The sequence below is a fragment of the Megalops cyprinoides genome, chromosome 12, assembly GCF_013368585.1.
Source record: "Megalops cyprinoides isolate fMegCyp1 chromosome 12, fMegCyp1.pri, whole genome shotgun sequence".
Lineage (NCBI taxonomy): Eukaryota > Metazoa > Chordata > Actinopteri > Elopiformes > Megalopidae > Megalops > Megalops cyprinoides.
Genome location: NC_050594.1, coordinates 34113373 through 34138609, shown reverse-complemented (window position 1 = coordinate 34138609; position 25237 = coordinate 34113373). Strand labels below are relative to the sequence as shown.

General features: G+C 42.1%; 1 protein-coding gene across 2 annotated transcripts in view; it reads right to left on the bottom strand.

The window, feature by feature from the left end:
* Window positions 1–5012: 5012 nt before the first annotated feature.
* Window positions 5013–25237, bottom strand: part of mdga2a (MAM domain containing glycosylphosphatidylinositol anchor 2a) — a 230199-nt gene continuing 209974 nt past the window's right edge. For both annotated transcript variants that reach the window (XM_036542144.1, XM_036542145.1), the window contains 6 exons: window positions 23576–23596; window positions 21894–22049; window positions 18361–18519; window positions 12950–13080; window positions 7341–7440; window positions 5013–7059 (listed from right to left, as the gene is read on the bottom strand). In XM_036542144.1, the coding sequence (XP_036398037.1) occupies window positions 6971–7059; window positions 7341–7440; window positions 12950–13080; window positions 18361–18519; window positions 21894–22049; window positions 23576–23596 (656 nt within the window). In that variant the 3' untranslated portion in view covers window positions 5013–6970. The remainder of the gene's footprint in view (window positions 7060–7340; window positions 7441–12949; window positions 13081–18360; window positions 18520–21893; window positions 22050–23575; window positions 23597–25237) is intronic.

Below are 25237 nucleotides of genomic sequence, written 5' to 3'. Positions count from 1 at the left end.
ACATTTTAGGGCAAGAATTCTGTAATCTGTAGTGGAATATAGATACTGATGTATCAGGTGGATGGTGTGAGATGAGGGAGGAGTTTGGGAGGAGTTTGAGGAGGAGTTTGAGTCTAAGTCCCAGAGCAGGAGTGCCTAGGAAAAGGGCATAATAGGATGTGTGGGCAGAGGATGAGGGGACTTTTTTTGGGGAATTTACTGAGAGACTGACTGCTCTGCGGACCAGCCTGGTTCACTGTATGTGATTTGCGCACATATACAATAAACCAATTACATCAGACTCTGAAAGGTTTTTTGTGCTAATTTTGTGATTATTTTATTGAGTTTGTTAATAGCATTGTTGCAGTCCAAGTGTGGAGGGAAGCCCTCAACCCAACTGGCCCAGGCCAGAGGACGATCCACCACAACATGCAGAAAGTAAGAAATTACAGTCCGACAGTACGACTACCTAGCCGCAAATGATCATTAGCATTTTCCAGCACCATGCCTTACGACAAAAAAACAAAAAGACACAAAGACATCACAAATGCAATTGCATATTGCATTTTAAAAGACATGCTTCCCATTAGCACTGTTGAAAATGAGGGATTCAAGAAGTTTATCAGCTGTCACAGGGCAGCTTTAAAACCTGAGACTGTAGACAGACTTGTCTTTCTTGCCCGTAACTTGTAGGGTAATGGCTTTGCTTGCTTAAAACTTGTACAGAAGATACTGACCACAGTTGAGATTTTTCTTTTGTTTATTTATTTTGTTTACATTGTCAGCAAAAACACTTGCAAAATGTTTCAACGCGTCTGTACAAAGGGTTTGGCATGCTGACCAGAATTAAGATTTCTTTGTCTATTTATTTTTTTATTTATTGACATTATCCTTTAAAACACTTTGCAGTCTGAGTCATCTTACATGTGTGCTGTATCACACTGCAGCACTTAATTTTTCTGTTAAGATAATTATTTTTCTTGATGAAAAAGGACTGAAAAAGGATTTTACTTAATTTTACTCATGCATATTTTGATGTTGAAAAAAGATTTTACATTATAATTGTTTTGAATGTTCTACCTCAGATTTGTTAATGCTGTTTGGCAAGTGTTTGCCACGTTCTGACCATAAAGAATAGTTTAAAACCACAAATAACCGTGGTGGTGGAATTGGCTGCGATGCAGGGGGCACCAGCTAAAATCTTGCCTAGAGCACCAAATTGGTCAGGGCCAGCTCTGGTCTGTGGTCACCTGTTATTTAATGGCCATTTGTTGACACAAATAAAAAGATCAGAGAGAGCCCTGATTTGTGAAGCCCCTTTCAGACATGCATTGTAACTCTGAACATATCTAGACATTACCCAGAGGAGCTGTATGTGAGAACGCAAATGTCCGAATAAGTTGGACCGGACATTAAAGGGACTTTACCCTGCCAGCTCCCTAGTACAAAGTCCGTCTAATGTCCGATTGAGTCCATGTGTGAATAGAGCAGGTCATCGTCCGGAGAATTCACAGCAAGTGAGTGGGCGTGTTGATGACGTTTCTATCATGCAACTGGCGCAAAACTGGAAGAATACAAACATCCGAGAGTGAAGAGAAAGGGTCATTTTCATGAGGACGCCTGCATATTGCTTTCCACTCTTTCGTTGATATTGCGGATATGTTCAAATACATGTAGTATTGATATCAATGCAAAAACAGTCATCATTACGGATAAGTCCGTAGCCTCGTCCGCCATGTTCGGTGTGCTGTAAACAAAACACTGCAATTTCCACAGCATACGTTTTGCATCATCCTGCCTCCTGCACGCTCTACCCAGCCGCCACCCCTCACCTAAGCCACACGGAAAATCTCCTGTTGTGTGCTACATGTGTGAAAGGGCAACTCCAGACATTGTCAGGACTTCACATGAGAAAATGGCTAGAGTCTGAGGCAACTCTGAGTGACAGAAAACATTTTTAATTTTAAAGATAAACTGTTAAATATTCTTTTGTTCTGTTTTTTTGTATTTTGAATGTTTCCTTTTGTTTCCTTTGTTGTGTTTTTAAAACATGATCTCATATGATTTATCTTACGCTCAGCATCCATGCTTTGAATCTGTTTTTCATATAGCTGCACTATACATGAATGAACTGAAAAGAAAGCTGTTGTTGTTGACAGTAAATAATTGATAATAATAATTATGCATTGTATAGTGCCCCACCCTGTCCTGACCCTCCCTGTGCACACACCCCAGTCACACCAAGGAACATGGCTGTTATGTGCACCATATGTTCATTTAATAATCTGCAGGAGAGGGTGTGTGATATGTGCCATGGGGTGGATGGGCTGACTGCAGATGAGGGGTAGCAGATGGACATGTTCCTTTCCAGATGCGCTCTGGATCCCCCGCAGCCCTGTTGCCGGATTCAGAGACGTGGGGGGAATCCAAGTATCACCCAGCAGCTGGAGACTGGAGTACTTTTTTCTCTCAACTGATCCTGGATCAGAATTTTCAAGCATTACAGTAAATGTTGGAGATAGGATCGGCAGGGTAGGGAAACTGATTATACATCAGTTATCAGGGAAAATATTACCTGAAGCCCAGCAGACATGGTGACAAACACCTGCATCTCAGAACAAAAAACCCCAATCAAAGCAGACAACCAACTTTTACATTGACATGAGATTTATCTTGAAATGTAATGGGAAAAAGTTATGAAAGAACACATTGGTGGGAGGTGTCCTATTTCTTATTAAGGACCAAGACAAAGTTGCCTCCTGGGCACATTTATGTGTATTGCACCCAAATACATCCAGGACAAAGGCACACTAAAAACCCTGCGCATTTTCATCCTCAAATATAATAATGCAATGTTATGAAATATAACACAATGAAAGCAATGACATAATTCTCTGAGAAATGACATTCTTGCAGGAAAAGAATGGAAGAAAATGTTTAATATTCCACCAACATGCCAGACTGAGGACATAGTTCCTCAGTCCATGGACTGGTCTCCATTTCTCAGCTGTCCAATTCTGGTTCCTGCTCTTGCGGATGGGCTTTTTTTCCTTTGTGCGGGTACAATATGCATCTGTGGAATTCCTTCAAGCATCAAAATTTTCCCTAGCATTGCCTTGCCAGGAATTTATGATTGTTTGCTACTGGGAAGATGCTTTTTTCCTGCTGCAATGGTGATGGAGACACAGAGATGATCCATCACCACCCCCACTCTGAGCTTAAAACTACTATACTCACTGTACTGCAGGAAAAGTTTTACACTCTGACTCTTGGTACCATGTATCTTAAATATTTTACCACCACAGTGGTTTCACAAGGTGTCATTTTGCTTGTGCTGTGAGCACATGGTATGTTGTAAATTTGATTTTAAAAAGAAAATAACATCTCAGAATGATTGGTTAGTTGAGAAGAACAAAATAAGCCCTACATAAGAAAATAATTTATTCAAAAACAAATATGAAATGACTTCCACACAGCATTATAACTCTATGGACATGGTCAACACTGTATATTTTAATCTGTTATGGTGCAGGTTACTCAAATATAGACATAAAGTTGGAAATGAAACAAAATGTTCTTGACAGCGATGGCATATTGACATCCTCCAAACTTGGCAACATGGTAAAACGGCAGTAAATTCTGGACAGCAGGCTACCTTTCCTCCATGCAAGCCCGTAATTGAATATGAATCATTGGAAAACGTGTTGAACGTTAAGTAAAATATGTAATATTCAGATACCATACATACAGAAATAAATGTAAGGATTGCTCCCATGTCAATGTTAGACACAGGTAGTTTGAGAAAAGAACATTGCTTTTCCTGAACCACCCCCTGACCAAACAATAGACATCCCAGGCCCAATGAACATTCCTGTGGTAGGAGACAGATGTAATATGAGAAGTGTAGCCTTTTTTTCATGATAATAAAATTATGTCTTCTTCTTCAGTGAATAATCCTGTCACTGTGACAGTTGAAAACTCATTTATCAATTTACCACTTTAGGAATAGTGGTAAAAGTAGATAGTGGTAAAAATGCATTTCACTGATATGGTGGAGTGTTGTAGAGACTGACGCGTTACAACAAAATGACACAAAAATCACACAGGAAGCCCACAAACTCTTGCTGAACAAACACCTGTTGGAAAATAAGCTTATTAACTGTATTTATTGATAATTATATTATAGAAATAGTGGGAAAATTAAACAGAAAATGGGGGAAGATTATTGGTTGAGCCTGGAAGTAAAGATGCAAGAGAAAGCCAAGGATGAACACTGGTCAGTAATGCTGCGTATGACTTCAGAGTAAATGTAGTTTGTGTAAAAACTCGTTTACTTCTAGGTGAAAAAAGAACTCACGTGACCCCCTTGAAACAATTATTTCCCTCAAAACCATGCACCTTAAAGTAAAAAGCCCACTTTGCTTGGGATAGCTATGAAACCAAAAACACAGGCAATACCATGTCACCTGATCTGTTTTTGTGAAAGTACATTTAAAAGCTCAAAATTGCATGTGCAAAAAAGAACAATTTGCAAGACAGGAAAGATGAATTTGTCCTCTTTCCCCCACTCCTTTGAACTTGAGACAAGCGTCCACAGGGGAGCTGTTAATGCCTGCACAAACCAGAGATAAACAAAACAAACACAGAGCTGTGAGTCTTTAGGGAGCAAGACGTAAAATGGAAAATTTTTGTCTTTTTTTTATATTTTTGTTTTTATAACAGTAAACACACATGCAGTAAGTCACATCTTACCCGAAAAAGAGCTTTATTGAACACAGATGTAAAATTTCTTTTTTTCTGTCGTCATAAGTTGCAAGGATATCACTTTTTTAAATTTGGGTGAGAAATCTAAGAATAAAGCAAAAGAAAAAAAAATGAAGCCTCTGTATTGTATTTTTAACATTATTACATCTTGTGCTTTTTGTATGAATACTCACAAATGTTATCTAATAGAACCCCTTTTAAAATTTATTTACCAAATTTACTTGCATATCATTTTCTGCTCTTTTCCATAGTTTTGTAATGTGAGGGAATCAAGAAAAGGAAAAAAAGCTATATTCCTGAAAGAAACAATAATAAAAAAAAACATGTCTGTTACATGAAGTTAAATGGTCAGATCGTTTAGGCAGGACAAAACGGTGGAGAAAGGTGAAAAAAAATAAAACGAGTCTTCAGCTGCTGTCATAACCAACAGTGTAAGGGAGATTTTACAATACTTTTTTTTTTTCTTTTTTTTTTCAAAAACCAGCTGGTTAAGGTATTGAATGGTCTCAGGTAGTTCCAAAGTCATTCATTACAGTTTGTGTAAAAGCAGAGCTACACTCGCTAGAGTAATAAAATATTTTTTTTTTGTCAGAATCCACACAGCTGGAAACCCAGGGCAGAGGCAGGGAACCTATACTTCATCAGTGTGATGGCAGTCCTCAGTCACACTCTCTATAAAGGTTCTGATGCTGAGGCCTTCATTGCACTATAGTCCTTTTACACTGCAGTGAAAAAAAGTTTCTTTCCTAGCACGGCTAGGGCCCTCCTGAAGCGTCGTGGAGGGCTATCCTTGTGGAGCAGGGGCAGCTGATCAGGAGAGATTGCTAATGTCCTGCTGGCCCATCTTCCCAGGGATGCTGCAGGTCCAATCCCAGTGTCTCTGCTCCATACCTGTGCAAAAGCTCTGCCCTCACGTACTTGCTCCCAGCACCTGAATTTCTCCATCCTGCTTGAGGGTGGGAATGGTGTCTGTCGCACATTCAAAGACCATGGCTGTGCTGAGGGAGGTAACTGCCTGTATCAGTACCAAGAAGCCTGTGTCTGAGCTTTCCTGTTTTCAGAAGCTGGGTCATCCGTAAACATTGCTTAGCATCTGATGTATAGTTAGCCATGAATTCCTGTATTATTTGCCCAAAAACCATGCTTATGAGCTGAGGGTTATGTAGCAAACAGCCCACCAGTAGTGCTGGAAACATCATTGAATGCGTTAATCTTTCAGGGTTATGATCTTAATTGAAATCTGAAGGCACTTGGTTTCATGGCAGAAAGTGGCTCCAGTTCCTCAGGTTGACAAGTTGCTGAAATAGGATGTAGAAGAGGATAACCACCTTTCCCCCACTGCACAAGCAGCCTTCTCCTAGACCACCACAATGATGAGTGGGCACAGTGCTGTGGAACGATGGACAGGAGCTTACCCCAGGATAAAAGATCAATGCGAGGATTTCTCTCTCAATTTTATATGTGGCTGTACTGGAGTGAAAGGTCTGGTTGATGAAAGGGCTTCAGTGTTGCTCTTTGCAAGAAAAGGATGGAAAAATAACAAAAAAATTGTATGCCTGGAGATGTGGGAGTTACTGGTGGGAAACGAACCAACAAAGGTGCGAGTGTTTGTCACGTGATCATGCTGTCATGGGCAGGGTACAGGGGTGGTGGGGTTATTAATGTTCCTCAACCAAACCTTTCAGCCAGACTAAGTCTTTCGCCCGTATTTGCTTTCACACAGTCAATTTCCTTGGTCAAAAAAAAGAATAAACAACAAAGGGCAAGACAACCCCCCACAGAGAACAGACCAGAATTCCAGAATTTTTATGGAACAAACCTCAGCCATGTCCTTGTGCTTTACAAAGATTCTTCCATTCAGCTCCCCGAGCCTGTCTCTACGGTGATCCAGGATTGCCCAAGTGGCACCCGAACCGAATTGACTGTCTACAGAGTCAAACAACGTTCCTCCTGGCCTCGGGAACATTCTATGCATATATTTCTTTAAAAATAATAGAATCTTCATTATCTTTATTACTGGTTATTTTTTATCATTGTTTTTTTTTTAGTCATGTTTTTATATATATATATATTTTTGCTCCCAGCTGAGCCCTAGGTGTGCTGCATCTCCCCTCAGCAGTTTGACTGGATGAATCTTTGGTAATTATATATTGAAGGTCCAAGTACGCAGACTCCTTCTTGGTACAGGTGCCATGTCAATCCTCCTTTAGCCTCTGCCACTGCAAGGTCACCTCCAATGGATGAAACGAGCCAGTAGCAGGGTGACACATAACTGCCATATAGGTGATGCGGTGGGTGCAGCTGAGGATCTCCGATCTGTCAATTGGGGGGTGTGGGGGAGGGTGGAGGTAGAATGAAAGCTTGTGAAAGATGAAGTCAGTCTGCATTGATCTCTTTATTCCAGAAATCTCTACGATTAAGTATTATGCCTAATCAGCACTGGAACATGGAAGATGTTTTGATTTTTTTTTTTTCATGCCATTCATCAGTTCTTTCCAGTGGCCACCAATTACCGAACTTCAATGCTACTTACTGTACATTAGCTCATGCTGACCTATAAAAAGGATATATGCACAAAGTACCTGCAATCAACTTACTATTGGGTGGAGGGTCTCCGCACTCTCCCTCCTCAATGGTGACATCATCTATGGCGATGTCACCTTCAATTCCTGGGCCACGAATACCTTCTAACACCATCTAGGAGAACACAGAGGAGGACATATTAACCCCTAAAAGCCCTGTCTGTTTATATAACATACATTTCCAATGGATGTACACTTTGATTTAATCTAATCGAATATGTTAAGGATCTCTATTTTCAAACTGAACTCCGCTTTCCTTTCCCAGGCACTGGATGAAACTCCACATCTGTATATGTAAAAAAATAGCTTACTGCAAACAGATCTGCATTCACACGCACTTTCAAAAACAGACATGAATAATATCAGTGAATCATCCATAGTCATCCTGTAATGTGATGCAAGGAACTTAGGCTCTCCATCATGGCGGTAAATTAAAAAGAATGCATTGGATTGGCAAGCACTCAAATAGTATCCCAAGTAACCTGTCAGTGATTTCACAACTGATTTTCATACGAACATAAGAACATATTATGACGAGAACAGACCATTCGGCCCAACTGAGCTTGCCATTACAATTAAAGAGAATTCAAAACTGCATCAAGTCTGGACTTAACACAGCAAGGGTCTCTGCATCAACTACATGACCTGGCAACCTATTCCATGTATTGATAACTCTTTGTGTAAAATAGTACTTCCTTACATCAGCGTGGAACTTACTCTTCAGTAGCTTCTATTTATGTCCCCTTGTTCTACAGACTGAACTCACCCTAAAAATCTATTATACACTGCTCAAAAAAATTAAGGGAACACTTAAATCACACAGTGGATCTCGATGAACGAAATATTCAAGTCAAAAATCTTCATTGATATACATTGTGTAATTCATTGAGAACAAAATGACGTAAGAATGGTCAATGGAAACCAAACTCATCAACCCATTGAGGGCTGGATTCAAAATCGCACCGAAAATCAAAGTGAAAAATCGAAATCACAGGCTGATCCAACTTGCGTAAATTTCATCACGACAACTCATAATGTGGCTCAGAAGTGTGTATGGCCCCCATGTGCCTGTATGCACTCCCAACAATGTCTGGGCATGCTCCTGATGAGACGGTGGACGGTGTCCTAGGGGATCTCCTCCCAGACCTGGACCAGGGCATCAGTGAGCACCTGCACAGTCTGTGGCACTACTTGGCAGTGTCGGATGCGCCGATACATAACGTCCCAGAGGTTCTCAATTGGATTCAGGTCTGGGGAACATGAGGGCCAGTCAATGTAATCAATGCCTTCATCATCCAGGAACTGCCTACACACTCTGGTCACGCGATGCCGGGCATTGTCCCGCACCAGGAGGAACCCAGGGCCCACTGCTCCAGCGTAAGGTCTGACAATGGGTCTGAGGATTTCATGCCGGTACCTAACAGCAGTCAGGGTACCGTTGGCTAGCATGTGGAGGTTTGTGCGACCCACCAAGGATATGCCTCCCCAGACCATCACTGACCCAGTACCAAACCAGTCACGCTGGATGATGTTGCAGGCAGCATAACATTCGCCACGGCGTCTCCAGACTCTTTCACATCTGTCACATGTGCTCAGTGTGAACCTGCTCTCATCTGTGAAGAGAACGGGGCGCCAATGGCGAAGCTGCCATGGTGTTCTCTGGCAAATGCCAATCGCGCTGCACGGTGCTGGGCTGTGAGCACAGGTCCCACTAGAGGATGCCGGGCTCTCATGCCACCCTCATGGAGTCTGTTTCTGACAGTTTGGTTAGAAACATGCACATGAGTAGCCCGTTGGAGGTCATTTTGTAGGGCTCTGATAGTGCTCTCCTGTTCCTCCTTGGACAAAGGAGCAGATACAGGTCCTGTTGCTGAGTTGTTGCCTTTCCACAGCCCTGTCCAGCTCTCCTCGTGTAATGGCCTGTCTCCTGGTATCTCCTCCACACTCTGGAGACTGTACTGGGAGATACAGCAAACGTTCTTGCGACGGCACGTATGGATGTGCCATCCTGCAGGAGCTGGACTACCTGTGCAACCTGAATGGGCTGCAGATACCGCCCCATGCTACCAGGTGTGACAAGAGCACTAGCAAAATTCAAAACTTGAGAAAAATCAGTCAGGAAGGATCAGGAGAGAGAAATGGTATATGGCCACCACCTGCAAAACCATTCCTTTTTGGGGGTTGTCTTGCTGTTGCCTCTCCTGTCCACCTGTTGTCGCTTTCATTTGCACCAAAGCAGGTGAATTTGATTCACAATCACTTATGCTTCCTAAATGGACAGGTCAATATCCCAGAAGTTTAATTGACTGGGTGTTATACTGTGATGATTGAGTGTTCCCTTAATTTTTTGAGCTGTGTAGTTAACCTTATTGAGTCCTTTTATAAATTTAAAAACCTCTGTTAGATCACCCCTAAGTCTCATCTTGCTAAGTCTAAACTTTCAACTAAATGAATATGATAGTTAAAGATGAGATAAGAGGTATAAAAATAAGGATGGAGTTATGGTTTATGATAACAAAGCTATTGCTGATACCCTAAATACTTTGTGGAGAGTTTCACTGTCAGTGCTCTGCCTCCTTAGCTGTGGTGTTTTTGTTTTTCCTGTCCATGTGCTTTTGTTTTCCTTGTGTTCTAGCCCTGCCCCGCTCCCCGCCCGATCTCCTACCACCTGATTGCCTGCACACCTGCTTCCCATTCCCTCGTTAGCCCTGCTCTATATCTTCCCCGTATGTCCCTGTCCTGTTGCTAGTTCGTAGCAGCGTGTGTTCACCTGTTTCATCCCCGCCGTTTTTCGTCTGTGCGCTAATCTCGTTTTCTGACCTGTTTATTGTTCGACCTGATTCCTGCCTGCCATTCTGCCCTGATCGCCCAATTGTTCTGCCTGCCCGGTGTTCGACTCCTGTGGTCTGCAACTGAGTCTTTGCCTGAATCGTGACATTCACTAGTGAAGTGTTTTCACATATGCCTTCAGGTGCATTCAATTCTTAGAGTCTTATGGAGGAAATTGATTTAAATGATGCAGAAGTACTAGATAAACTCCAAAAACCTAAAACAAATAAGGCCCTGATGGAATATATCCAAGAGTTCTCAGGGAACTAGCAGAAGTGGTTTACAAGCTTCTGACAGTTATTTTTAAACAATGTCTCAAAACTGGAGAAATACCAGATGACTGGGAACATGGCAGTGTAGCACCTATCTACAAGAAAGGTGACCAGACTGACCCAGGAAATTATAGGCCCGTCATCTTAACTTGTATCACATGTAAATTACTGGAATCCATCATTAGGCATAATTTGGAATTATTCCTTGAACAAAATGGTATCTTAAATGATAGCCAGCATGGTTTTCGCAGAGGGAGGTCATGCTTAACAAACCTACTGGACTTTTTTGAGGAAGCTACGGTGTGTTTAGACTCAAACCAAGCTTTTGATATTATCTATTTGGACTTTCAAAAGGCATTTGACAAAGTACCGCATGAGAGGCTCATAGTGAAAATGAAATCTGCAGGAATTACAGGAGCTATCACTGAGTGGGTTCGAAGTTGGTTGTCTAATAGAAAGCATACTGTAACTGTGGGAAGTATTGTATCAGTGCAGGGTTTTTTACGAAGTGGAGTCCCGCAGGGATCGGTGTTGGGGCCTTTGCTATTCCTTATATACATAAATGATCTGGATGCAGAGGTTAGTAGTACAGTAGTAAAATTTGCAGATGAACACTAGGGGGTCTAGTCAACAGCTGTAGCAGTAAAGGCCAACAGGATGTTGGGATATATAGCCAAAAGTATTGATTGTAAATCTAAAGAGGTTATGTTGAAATTATACAATGCTTCAGTCAGACCTCTCTTGGAATATTGTGTGCAGTTCTGGGGATATTGAGGCTCTTGAAAAAGTTCAAAGAAGGGCAACTAAATTAGTTCCTGGCATGAAATATGAAAGCTATGAGGAAAGACTCAAGTTACTTAACCTATTTAGACTTAGTTTTTAAATTTATAAAAGGACTCATATAAGGTTAACTATACAATACAATACATCGAATAGGATTCCAAGGTCATGTAGTTGACGCAGAGGCCCTTGCTGTGTTCAAGTCCAGACTTGATGTAGTTTTGGATTCTCTTTAATTGTAATGGCAAGCTTAGTTGGGCCGAATGGCCTGTTCTCTTCATAATATGTTCTTATGTTCTTAATTCCCGCCTTGGGTAACTGTAGGCCTTGGATTGATACTGTGATACTATGAAATGATACTTGTTTTTGTCTGATTTTTCCATATCAAGTGAGCTTGAGGACCCTAGCATGCACCAGCCCCCTCATTATCGTTCCACTGGCATGGTGCACAGCAAGAGACAGGTAGTCTGTCTAAATGAAATCAGACATTTTCACAACAGAACGTGGTCACCAACGTCTCTTTAAATCCCTGTCTATTGAGTCCTCATGAACCTTTCTATGCATAGTGCATTCTGGAACTATTATGTGAATAATAAAAAGCCTCTGTTCCCAAATGATTGGCTGCAGGGGCCTTTCCTGTTGCAGGATACAGTCACAGTTTTCCCATTGCTTGGTGGCTGCAGTGTCATCTATAATTGGCTTAATAACTCCTTGCCTGGGTATGGTGATCATTCTGGAGCAAAAATAGCTGTTTATTATCCACTGGAGGTGGTTGAATTTAGTTAACTCACCCTAAAGGCCTCTGAGAATCTTGAAAGCTGCTACAATCATTCATTGCTTGAATGATTAATTCAACTCAGTTAACCAGGGAAACTGCAAAACCTAAAATCTAAATCTCCTCCTTGAACTTTGCTAACAGTTTCTAAAATTTAAAGGGAAACATCAAGTTAAGCTGAACTCAGAATGAAAAGAAAAGACAAAAGAAATGGCTTCAGATGGTTTCGAACTGAAATAAAAGGCCTTTGTGAATGTGCCCAGTTTGATGAAGCTAATTAAATCGATTGCAAGGAATCCCTCTGAGCAGTATTGGACTTTTATCTTTCTGCAATATGAATCCTTTCCCCAGAGATCAGCAATATCTAACTCTTGCCACTCTTAACAGGACCAATAAAAAGAATCAATACATGTCACTGAGAATCCCACCGTGGGGGGTGGGGGGTGGGGGATTTAGGTAACTGATCTTACTGTCACTGTGAGCCACTTTAGGAGTCTTTTTTATCCACAAATATGTCTATGCCTAGAAACAATGTTGACAGTTGATGTTGAGTAATTGCACCTATTCGGACAGTGCTAGCATGTAATAAAATATATCATTTTCAGCCTGGGGTAGAACACAGATCCCATCGCCAAGAAAAGTCACATGGGCTCCAGGTATTCAGGTTAGTCAAATAAAATGCTAAGCATTATGATCAGTCTGGATGGATCTGTCTTGCACTGACAACATTCAGTGTCCACAGCAGCAGGTTCAGCAAATGGTGAAGATGGAAACCACCACAACAACAAGAGTTTACTGGGAAATATTTGACTGATTCTTACACAAAGTCTCTCACCTACTAAGATGTCTGGAGCACCAACACACGGCACAGGATCTTGCAGAATACAATGATGTTGCTGCAGAATGTGCTCAATTTTGGTTGAATCACATCTAACTTTGTACATGGACTGGCCAAGAAGAAGACTCACCTGGAAAGCTGATGTTGGGTGGATGTTGACTTTGGCTTGCCTCCAGCGGTCACCTTGATTTCCACTTAGTGTCCATATTGGACTGTCTGATGTGGTCTGTCCCTTCAGTCGCAGATAGGCATTCAGAGTCCCTTCAGAAATGGAAATGGGGGTGGGGGGCACCATAGAATTGTGATCAGTATATACAACTGACATTGTAAACTGTTTCTCAGTCTACTTACTGGTTAATACTGGCAAAAGCTGCAGACCTGGATGTATTCCCTCAGTGTTAGGTATTACCTTGCCTTTCCCTAACCTCAGCCCACGCACATGTTAAGTGCTGACACTGTAAATTACTCAAGGGAACCTGCCCTGTTCACACTGCGCTGTTTCATGTAAGGAAGGGTAGGCAAGCATGAAATCACAAAATGCAACAGCCACTTAAGTCATTTAAAGGGATTTGCATTTAAATCAAGCTTCAATATACTGCTTACACTTTATGAATAAAATGTCCTTGAATGTTTGTTGCAATGCATTTTTACTGCACAACACCCAGAGATGCAAAACTGACTCAGTTCTGGTTTTGATCAATGATGCTGCCCGCAGCACATAAACCTGCTGTCCCAATCCTTCACCACAAAAACTGAGAGGGATTAGATTACGACCACATACATTAGGTCATGCATGTGCCATACCATAACAGGGTGATAACTTTTGGGCGACGGGGAAGAGTTCGTAGTGTGCCCGTGGGAATGGTAGCCATAGTGAGAGGCGCAGGTGCATAAAATGGATCTATTGATCCTAGTATGCAGCCCGCACTCCTGTCACTTGATTGTTTTCCTCACACCATACTCTCCTGTTTCACTCAGTCATCAAGTGTTTTCTCACCACTTGACACCCAAGCGCCTTGCAAGTGTCTCAGCTTTAAAAAAGGCCTTTGGTAAAAGTCGGCCACAGCTATCACTTTTGGTTTCAATCACGGAAGCGTTCAGATCACTTCACCACCTCTCTGCGCCCTCCCAGCTAAACCAGGCATGCCTGGTTGCGCTGAAACACCTCGATTCACCAGAGATTCAGACGTGAGCTGGGCACGTGGAACCGCAAACCACCCACGCCTTTGCAAGAATCACAATCGGGTCAGGGTTTGCATGTATGCAAGTTTAACGAGCAATTAGGGAAAGAGGCAACAAAAAAAATTCCCTTGCTATCTCGTTAAAAGCCCATCCAGGTTTTAGGTGCTGCTCTACATTTTGCTGAGGGTGTCTTGGTAGCTGTGTAAACCGCTAACGCTTCCACAGATGTTCTTGATTATTATTCTTCTCCTACACATCAGCCCAAATGAACAGGATTAAGCAGTGAAACAGCGCTCCAATGGCCCCCCAAAAATATTAACAGGGAGGGTAAACCGCGGTCGACTTCCAGGCGCTGTTGGCAGGACAGCAGGGTTAATGATCTCATCGGAAACACTTGAAGGCATCCCTCATGACGTCGGCTTTATTTAGAGAGAGTGAGATGTGCTCAAATGCTCTCACAGTCTACAGGATTGCTTTGTTTTGTCTGCATCCCCCCTGTCTGGGAGGCAGCCAAACCCCCTGGTCAACTTTCGTGTCGCTGTGTAGGGAAGAGACGCTAAAGTGAATATTTCGAAATCAAATGGTGAAGGCACAGTCAGGCCACGGTGCTGCTCTCCCCTGGGATGGGCTTCAATGGGAGCGGGAAATGACATGACTACAAAAGACACTGGGTGAACAGATGCCTCCCCTTTGCAATAGGAATTTACTCAGCGCTATCTTCCAGCTTTCTGTGTTTTGGCTGGGGCTGCTTCTCTCCTTCCTGCTCTCTGTGAGATGCCTAATTACTTGAGCCCTTTACACATGAATGCAAAAATGTGTTTGACTGAGCATGGGTTAGTATTTGAATGTTGCATTTTCAAATCTCAGCCAGAATTGTGATCCTTCTAATACCCTACTGTTGGTAGACCCCAGTGGACAGTTATACAAGTGTTTTGTAAAGGTCTGACCTCAGTTCTGCCTTCAGAGCTGGCTCTTTCATAACACCTGCACACAAGGCGAATGGGAAATGGTGATACATGGTGCTGAATTGTGGCCGGGCGCCTTCTTTTCCCACAACACAAGGCAATGCGTGCAAGGAAGACACAACCCAAAAACTGATACGTGAGAGGGCAGTCTGGAGCCCAAGGGCTTGTGTAACCCTGTCCCAGCTTTTTATCTGAGTGCCCTTAAACCTGACTCCCAAAGAGAACGTCCCCCAAAGCGTAACAGGCCTGGCCGGATTAGGCTGCTGCTCTCCAATCAGTCTGTATCAAACAGCCTCGTGAAGCAGAAAATTACAGTTACAAGCCTGTTGCCAAGGCCAGTGGGGGTCATTACCATCTCTCAAGTGCCACTCTTTGTCTGAGGCAGGCACAGTACAGACGGGAACAGGGAAGAGTGTGCTATGAATGGGAGAATCCTGAATGACATGCCAGGAAAGGTCATTTATGATGAATTACTTCCAGTCTTGAACGTGGAAGACTATGCCATAAAAAGTTGTGTCAATCTTTACAGCTAAAGTCCATGCTCGAGTCCCTGACATATGTAGGGGGAAGGACACTTGTAAGGAACAATGGAAAAAACCCTGTGACTTTTTGACAAGGCCCATTGAAACAATCAGGCCAGAAAATTGTGAGTAGAATACTTTAACTTATTAAAATGCATCGCAGTGTCATTAAAAGGCAATGATCTAGTGGCACATTATTAGCTGTAGTTCAACATCAGCTAAATAATTCATCTTCTCGTATGAAAAATCAACGCTACAAAGGGAAAAAAAGTATCAAAGTCATTAAAGTCTAATGTTTTCGGAGTGTTTAAACAACTAATACAAAGCAATTGATTACAGAAGAAATGAAAGCAGTGTGACTGAAATCTGAACAGCATTAGCACTCCCCACTAATGAATCTTAAGTAAACCCTTTTGGGAGATTCCACAGCTTCTCTGTGAAGCTAATGTACAAAGAAGCTTTGGTGTCAGCGATGTGATTTGTTTCCCCAAATCGTTGTCAGCTAAGACATAAGCGAAGGATTAGAAAACTCTAGAGTCTGATGATACACGCTGTTCATAATCTTCAGTCTCCAAGTTCATCTCAGGTTGCTTCTGCTCGAGAGAGAGGGAATCTTAAGCCTCCTGATGAGCACAGGCTAATGGGACATATTCCTGCTTGAGGTGGAAACTGCAGGTCCATAAACACTGCCCAAATCAAAGCCACACACGGGGCTTCCAAAGAACAGGGAAGCTAAGTTGCCTAGAGCAATGCTCAGCCAACTTGTGATGGACACACAAAAATTAAATACCAGGTCATTTTTCCTTGATGAGCAATGAAAAGGAAAGAACATCCCTGTGAAGTATAATTTACACTACTCTCATCTGAATTCAGGAATCTTTTTCAACAACCCAGTTTTCACTCCAGCAATAAAAGCACATCCCCTAGATGGCTGAAAGCAGCGAGTTCTTATTTCTCTTATTTCTTCCAGGGAAGCGTACAGTTCTGAGAATCTTTCAGGTCAATTATCTCTTGCATGTATAAACACAAAACTAATTCACACACCCAGAATGCCACACAGATGGGTTGCAAAGCCACAGACAAGGGAATAAGGCACTGATGACTGTCTTTAATATTTATGTCAGGATTAAATATGTATGATAAAGAGGAAGAATCCATATAAAGAGGAAGAATCCATATAATAAACTAAGACCCAAGGGACCAAAACAGTCTTGTTTTTAATAAGAATCTTGCAAAAAAACATACATGGTACATCCCCTCACATTCTATGATCTTCCTTAAATTATCAAGAGTACTCTAGCCTGATTCCTACTTCAAGGACCAGCCCTTAATCAGTAATTTAAAACAAATACAGTTGTTTGTTTTCTTGTGTTTTTGTACAGCTGTACTGTGACAGAGAAATTGGATCTCATCTTGAAAAAGGAGTAAATCCAACTCAAAGGACACCACATAACTCAAAAAGGGGGTGTTGAGAGGATCACTGCATTTCCAACAAATTAGTGGTTCGGAGACAAAGCACAATGCCTGTTATTCTTTTCATCATAATGTTTTTTTGCCATTCCATATGCACACACGCTGATCCTTGTAGCATTTGTCATGTATGTACAATAACTACTGTTAATACTGGAATGATTATGATTATTATGACGATGAGGATTGATGTTGATGATAAAAATGACTTGTCTTCACGCAGAACCTTTCATCCAAGAGCACAAAAGCATGACATTATTCGTCTCTAAGCCAGGGGATGTCAAGGCCATCATCTATCCAGCGTGTGCAGTTTGCAGCACAGGCTTTATATGACAGGATGGCAGTTGGCTCTCTACAGCCTAATGTAAGTGTTACACAAGCCCTATATTGGGAGAAACAAACAACGGCAGAAGAGAAGCCAGCACCCCTTTCCTCCCCATAAATACGGCCCTTGACATTTTTCATCTGTTATCATCACACAGGAGCCCACGCTGCACCAACAAGAGCGATCAATCTGGACAAATGGGAAATGTCAAGACTGGTCTAACCTTTGCTAAGTGTGGGTGGACCTTTAGCCCTCTGCGCGGTGTGCTCATGACTGCCAGAAAGTCTGCTGGCTTGCACCCTGGCTCCCCCTTGTACTCTCCTGCAGATTATACTCCTTCCCCCAACTATGCCATGGACGCGTTCCATCATCCCCCAGTGTCCCATTCTTATTGGCTCTCCTCTTCCACAGGGACTGGAGTGCATTCTGGGTAGCCTCTGCAGAGCTCCACGCACTCGTATCATATTTGCCATTTTAGGGTGCAGAAGACACCCAGCATGCACCCTGACTACAAGTATGCTTCAAGACAAACAAGTGGCCCCTCGCTGGAGTTTCAAGGAGTAGGAGAGATTCAATTTCAGTGCAAACACCTTTGGAATGGCTGGAGATGCCCTGAAGGCTGTGTTCACGCACATATTCACAGGTCATATCACTCGAAGCTGTCACAAGCCCACTGTGTCCAGATCCCTTGGAAACTATCAAATGTTATTGACTCAGGACCAGGTTAAGAGACAAACACCTCTGTAATAACCATAGCAGGGCCACTGCTGTGTCTGATATGACTGTGAATCCCTGCTTTGTGTAGGACAGCAGGACAATACAGAATATATATTTTTTTCAGACTATCCACTGAGTACTGGAGCAATTCAGGCCAAGTACATTGCCCTAGCTTACAGAAACAGAAGCATACCTGACAATCAAACCTGTTGTCCTCTGGTTAGTAGCTCAGTTATTTTACTGTAACACAATGCTGACAGTTGCCAAACCTTGGATTTTTAGGACAAAATGATGCTTAACGTTTGCCTCGCATGGCATATTCACACTATAGTACCATAGCATCGTGGTGGTGCAAGCTTACCTATGTGTTTCCCATACATGTGGTAATAGAAGCTGAAGCAATAGACAGAGTTGGTGCTCCCATATGGGTTTTTAGGGGCCACATTGAAGGTGGGGCTTAGCAGTCGTGCCTTCTCTCCCTCCAGTCGTGGTCTTGACGTCTCAATGTACATGTAGAAACCTGAACAGTTCCAAAACATTGAAAAATGTAAAGAAAAAAAACCCCTCATGTCCATACCATTAGTTTCAAATGAAGATTCAGTGAGTGTTTTCTGACAATCCCTGTGCAAATACTGTAATCCATCTGAATCTATCATGGAGAAGGCATCAGTTTTGTTCAGATTCAGTTGTGTCAAAATGGCATTGAGCAGTTGGCTCCTGACTCATGAGATGCCATTTGTGGCCTAATTCAAACTTTACCTTGAACACACACATATGAAATATTCATGCTTCAACTGTGTTTGTGGGCAAACTTTGAATTATGCAACAAATGGTGTCTCATACATTCTTGTAAGCGCTTGTATTTGTTCTTTGGATATGCAGCCTCATATGTCATTGGATATTGTGTCAATGTCATTATAAATCATGTCTTGTAATGGTGAAATTGCATGTCATTATGAGGAGTCTACGTAGTCAAATTCCATTGCACGTAAATTCTCTGGTGTAACATGTTACAGAAGACTGTGACCACCCAGTGAGCACAGGCAGCTCCAATGCTCCAGGGTTCCATCCCCACAGAAATGTGCACATCTCAAACAAAGGGTGGCCGCAAACTAGGAGGAGTAGCCTGTCTCATTTCGGATCAAATTAATTAAATACTGCTCTTATGCAATCAATGGAAATCAGCCATCCTCGCTCACTCCCAGGACTAGAGCAGCCGATCCCCTTGCCCTTGTGCTCTAGTGGCAAGAAACATAGAGAATCCAACAACTGTAAAAAGTCAGGTGTGTAGTAGTGCCAAAATGCATAGCAAATGTAGAATGCTTTCCAGCAGGTTTTTCAGCGTTAGTCCATAACAATAAGAAAAAATGTCTATGTCTATGTTGAAATAATTTAAAGACATGAATGTCTCTATGTGTGGTATTTGATTTATTTTTAATTTGTAGTTGAGCCTGATGAAAACAATCTAAGGATAGACCGAGAGTCCAAAATGAATGGAGATGGTGCCCAAGTCATTATCACATCACATCTGTTGGCAGGACAAGTGAGGGCGACCTCATCAACAACAAATAACATGGGGCCTTCAGCTTAACCGCGCCAGAACATGCCAACATGAAGAAAAGCCTTCACTGACCTTCACTGTTCACTCCCTCTCTCTACATGACTGTCAATGATAGACTTCAGCAGTGAATACCCTCCAAGCAACAGTACATATTTTTATCTTGTTCTGAACATCTTATGTCAAATTTAATGGCAGATAATTACAACCTACAAAGAATATTAGCTGGAATGAAACCTCTGGACAACAGATCTGAAGTTTCAAGGCCTTAGGTAATTAAAGTGATGCATTATTTACGACCATTTCATGCCTGTAAAAGACAAGAGCACATCAATGAACCTCTCCCATGGGAGCCCCCCGTTAATTATTTAGTTGATTTAAACAGGTTCTTTTTGAACTATTAATGAAGGTAGACTGGACTGGTGCGCTGTGGGTTTTGTGGACCGGTGGTTGGCGTCCCCTCTCTCCTTCAGGCGGATGTCAGTGGCCCGATGGTGACAGGCCCCATATTTCATCGTGCCCACCCTTTTCCTAATGGATGGGCTGTGCCTCTCCTGCAGTGACACAGATGCCCATCAAATCCGGCATGCCGGTCTCTGTGCTGCTGAGACACGGTGAGGGGAGCAATTACGGCAAATGCAGCAGAGGAAGGAAGAGGCATCAGTAGCAAGAACAATGCGTCCTAATGGAAGCTGTGCCGGGAATAACAGTTCACAATTTTAATGGGCAACAGCTCCACCGTACAATAATTTGTCTGTGTTGCACATAATAAGGGCTGAGGGGAATCAATACTGTAATAATGGTGGATGAAACTGGGGACATGTTATTAGCACAATCAGTTGTGTTCATCTTCTCTAGTGCATTGGAGATGTGAAACAAGCTGTTATTGACTGACTGGCAGCATTGAGCTGAGCCTCTTCATGAGCCTCCCTTCTTACCCTCCCAACAAAGTCCCTTAAATGCAATATTACCCAATTCTGCAGGGACAAAGCCTGAAATCCAGTACCTCCTTTTGGAGTAATGAAAATCCACAGCAAAGTCATGTTAGGTATACTCTCCACCCTGTTCAAGTTAGAAGTTAGAAAGGACTCAAGAGGCTACTCTTATGAGATTTTCTAATTTATTCTCTTTTTTTGTTGTCATGAACAAAGGAATTCTTACCAAAACACTTAAATAAGTAAAGTCTATGGGCAGAGACCTCCTGTCTTTTCACAGTGCTGAAAATCAGCTTTCTGGAGTAATATGAATCTCAGTGCATTCAACAAAGCTACTGTGTTGCCCTTTAAGTTCTGTTTTCAGAGTAATGCTTTCACCAAAAGGGTGTGGGATGAAATAAAGCACTTAAATTAACCCTGTGCAATTGGCAAAACACACTCCTGGGTTACAGGAGTCAGGACCAGGTGAAAAGCATGTTGGTCGACATGCTTTTCCCAGGAAATAAATGATTATGCTCACCCCAAGGTCAGGCCTATTCGGTCCACAGCCTTGTGGGTAAATCCTCTTTTGGGGGCATAACCAAATGATTGTACTACTGAACTGAATTGAACTACCAGACAAAAAACACCAGACAAAAAAAGAAAAAAAAATGTGCGATAAAACACTCCTGGAGAAAGCTGATTTGCACTGTGCTTTCTGTGATGTGGATTTTGCTGGAAAAATGGAAAACAGGGGACCGAGGTGGCTAAGACAGCATTATTCTACAAAGGGAGGCTAGGTGAGAGAGGTATTGGAGAGTAACTTCAATTGGATCAAATTGTGAACAGGTACTTTACAACCACACTCTGCATTTGAGTGGTATTCCTGTGAGGGAACACTGTAATAGGGTCTGTAGACTAGTACCTGGCAAGAGCACCAGTCAGAGTTCAAGAATGTGCAATACAGTGCAAAAAACAAAACTAAAACAGAAGAAAACCAAAAATTGTTTTTTTTTTTTTTTTTTACTGTACTCCTAGAGGTCATTCGACTACTTTTAGTGTGCTGTTTGGTTTATATTTGAGCAGCATGTAAAACCTCTAACAGTGATGCGCTAGCTCCTGGTAAATGAATGAAAAGAAATGAAATGAACTACAACCACTAGAGAGAGGTGGTCTTGGCCCATTTAGAGCTAAACTGAATGCATTTGTGATTTCTCAAGTATGACCACTTAGTCCATATGTTTCCACAGTATTGAATGTGAAGATACAGAATTTTTGGCTCTGTAGCATTTTCTTACCCCGCTCTTGCACATGAACCATGGTTTTACAACAACTTGTCCACTAAGTGAAAAAAGTTACAGGCGACTGGAAACAGAGAACCTTGGTGGTGCTACCCCCTTGTTAGGGTGCATTTATGCTCACCTTGCTTGGATCCGGTCCGGTCGCTGCTGGGCCCAGTGTTGGGTGTGTACTTGGTGTCCCTGGTGGCGGCGCTGTGCCGGGTCCAGTCAAAGTCGTCACTCTTCTCCTGGGTGAACATGCAGATGGGCTCCTCCTCGAAGCTGCAGTGGAATTCCCCTGTGGAAGGATCCAGAGACAGGCCGGTTGTAGGCATACACTTGAGGAGTGGAGAAGGCGCAATACATACATATCGCAACATCAGTGCTGTGAGTACTGTGCCTTGAAAGATGATCCTTATGGGACGGTAACCACAATCTCCTCTGTTCTATAATACATTGGCCAGTCGGAAGCTACTAGAAATACTTTTGAGGGGGAGGATGCTGCCCTAACTGTTGAAAGCAGGAAAAAGCTGACGTTTTTTTGAAATGAGGAATGTGGAAGTGGAAATGGGGAAACACTGAAATGTGTTTTTTGGGTTGTCTGACCACACAGCCTGTCTGCATGACTTGATCATCTGATCTAACTTCTAGCTGCCTCTGACAACTGGATAGCAACTATTTTGCATCTGGTGTAAGTACAAATCTCCTCAGCTAATTATGCTTTGAAACCTTTTGGGACTGTGAATAAGCAATTGCATAAACAGAAATCACTCCAAGTGGAACTATGAATATGGTTTTAGCCAACTGATTCTTGACACATTTGTCAATTAAGTGACTGCAGGCTTCCGCTAACAAAGAGTAAGCTGGAGATCCAATTATCCATTCATCCCTAAGCAATGGTCTGTTAGCTAAGGTGTTTGGTTGTTTGCTATAAAAGCCTGCTACGGAGGCAGTTTTGCAGAATTCAACAAAATGGCATGTATGAGGTTTCCACTTAAACAGGAATGCACGTAGTAGAATGCCTGTATGATATACAGAAAATAATGGCACTATTGCATTAAAATGTGTTGCAGTATGAGCACTGTCTGTGGTACATGGAGCTCTGCTATGCTGCTAGGTTTTTCACCTGATTTTCCCCCTACAAGTTCATGGTTTTAGATTTGGAACACCTCTATTGCCTGAGCAGATAAGGCCTCTCCATAAGCTAATAATGCACAGATCCCCACACAGAGCTATGTTGACATCTGCAATCTGCAAATGGTACTGCCAGTCAAATTTCCTGAGGGCATTTTTTTCTGTCACTCAGCAAATTCCCATTAATGACTTTACATTCATTTCTGAGGAAAAGACAACATGTTTATCATCAGCGTGTAATTCCCAGTGTTACATCTACAGTTAAACTGTGTCATTTTCTTTCTCAAATTACTTTGTACTTACTATATAACTGTATACATACTGTATATCAGGTAGATTTTATATTAAGTATGGAATATACATATGTAATGACACAGTAGACAAGTACTGTGTAATTTTAAGAACTGCTACAGGACAATATATATATATATACACAAAGTGTAGGGCAGATTTAGGGTGGGGTATAGTTATGAGTTGAGGAGGGGGGTGTCAAAATGAGGATTAGGAGTTGGGTGATTCAGAACTCATGTTATTAGATAAATCACAAACTGTTGTCCTGTTACACGTTAGAGCACATTGACTATGTATCATGTTGCATTAATACATCTAGTGAAAGACATGGGTATACGACATTTATGTGGTATTCTCATAATTAAATCGAACACACATATGTATGAAAGAGATACTTACTCAGATGTGGGTTGATTGGAGCTGCAGAAAAAGAAAGAAATCATTAGACGTTGTCAAACCTGTGTCATCTTAAAACTGCAAAGTATGATCAAGCAGTTTACATTTTAGAGATGAATAAATGACTCCTGTGGGACTTTAATAATATTCCTTACATGCAATCAATATCAATATGCATTATGGACCTGTTGTTTGTCCCACAAGAAAACTGTTGCTGTTTTATTTTCTTTAGACTTCCATAAAAGGTTTATGGACTTAAAGGATGGCAAATGGCATCTTTGTCTTCTTTATCATTCTGAGGAGGAGAGGGGATTATGGGAAAATGAGGGTAGCATAAAAGTTGAGCAAAATACAGGAGTGGACCTCACAGTCCTACATTTAATTCAAAACTGTCCTATCTGTGCTCAGCAGAAGTGCCCTCTGCAATCCCAAGGAATACTGCACTGCATGATGGGCACAGGACTGGAGAAATGTCCAGCAGGGAGGGGAATGTCCAGCAAACCCCTGCTGCTGACTGAACAATGTCCCACAATGCAGAATTTGTGCCTGGATATGTAAGTACTTTTGTCGGGGGCAGATTGCTCCACCATTTCCTCTGATTCCTGCCAAACCATGCATTTCCTAATGCTTGGGAAGGCAGACTGTGTTCACAGAGCAACTCAGAGTGTGTATGGGTACCCCCTTATCATGACAAGGCTGAGTACTTGTTCAAAGCCTGCCTACTGCTGTGCCTGTTTACCAGCCACTCTCAAAAAGGAATTCTTAATTAACAGGTGTCAAGGTGTTTTAACAGTTAAAAACATCTTGACACCTGAAAGTACAAACAGGCCTGCATTTGCATTCTACATTTTTGTCATATTTCAGTTGTAGTTCAAAAACATGCTCTCCTGAATAAGAACATCTTTAAAAGAGCAAGAAAAAATAGGTATCTTGTCATATCACGTTTGGCATGCACTCAAAGTAACTTCACGATGACTGACTCGAGCTGCATCAAGCTCATGAGGTTACTTTTTTCCCCCAACCTACCCACCTGTTTCTGTGAGGAAGGAGGAGGGGGCCACAATGGCTGAGAGAAACCGATGTGGCACACGTGGAAAATGCAGGCTGTATTACCACAATGCCTAATTAATGGGCTTGGAAATCTCTCCTTCTTACAGTGCTCACAATTGATACATGGGGGGGGGGGGGGGGGGGGGGGAGTGTTCCTTTTCAATTTTCCCTGCTATGAAAAAAAAAGTCAGAGCTATGACATTAGGCACAATCACAGCAAAAAGGAACGGGCTGCTAATGCATTCGCCTTGTTTGAACTAACACGCTTGTTAATCATGCATGATGATCAGGATAATTATCAAACAAAGGTATACGCAACTCTCCGCCTCTCCTGTTTGCAGCTTATCTAGGACACTGATCAGCCATTCGGCTTACGCCAAACAGGGCAAAAGTGGGGATGGGCTGTAAGCATAGAAAGAAGCAAGGGCCATTTTCTGAGGGGTATTATAAATTCAAAATTCAAATCCCAATTCCATACAACAGGATCACCCTACACTGTGGTGAGGCGCTTGCTAGTGGATAAGCTCAGAGAGTAAAGGCCTACACAGATTATTATAGACCAAACAAAACCTACACACCTTGCTGCATTTTACCTTTCAGTTTCTGTTTCAAACG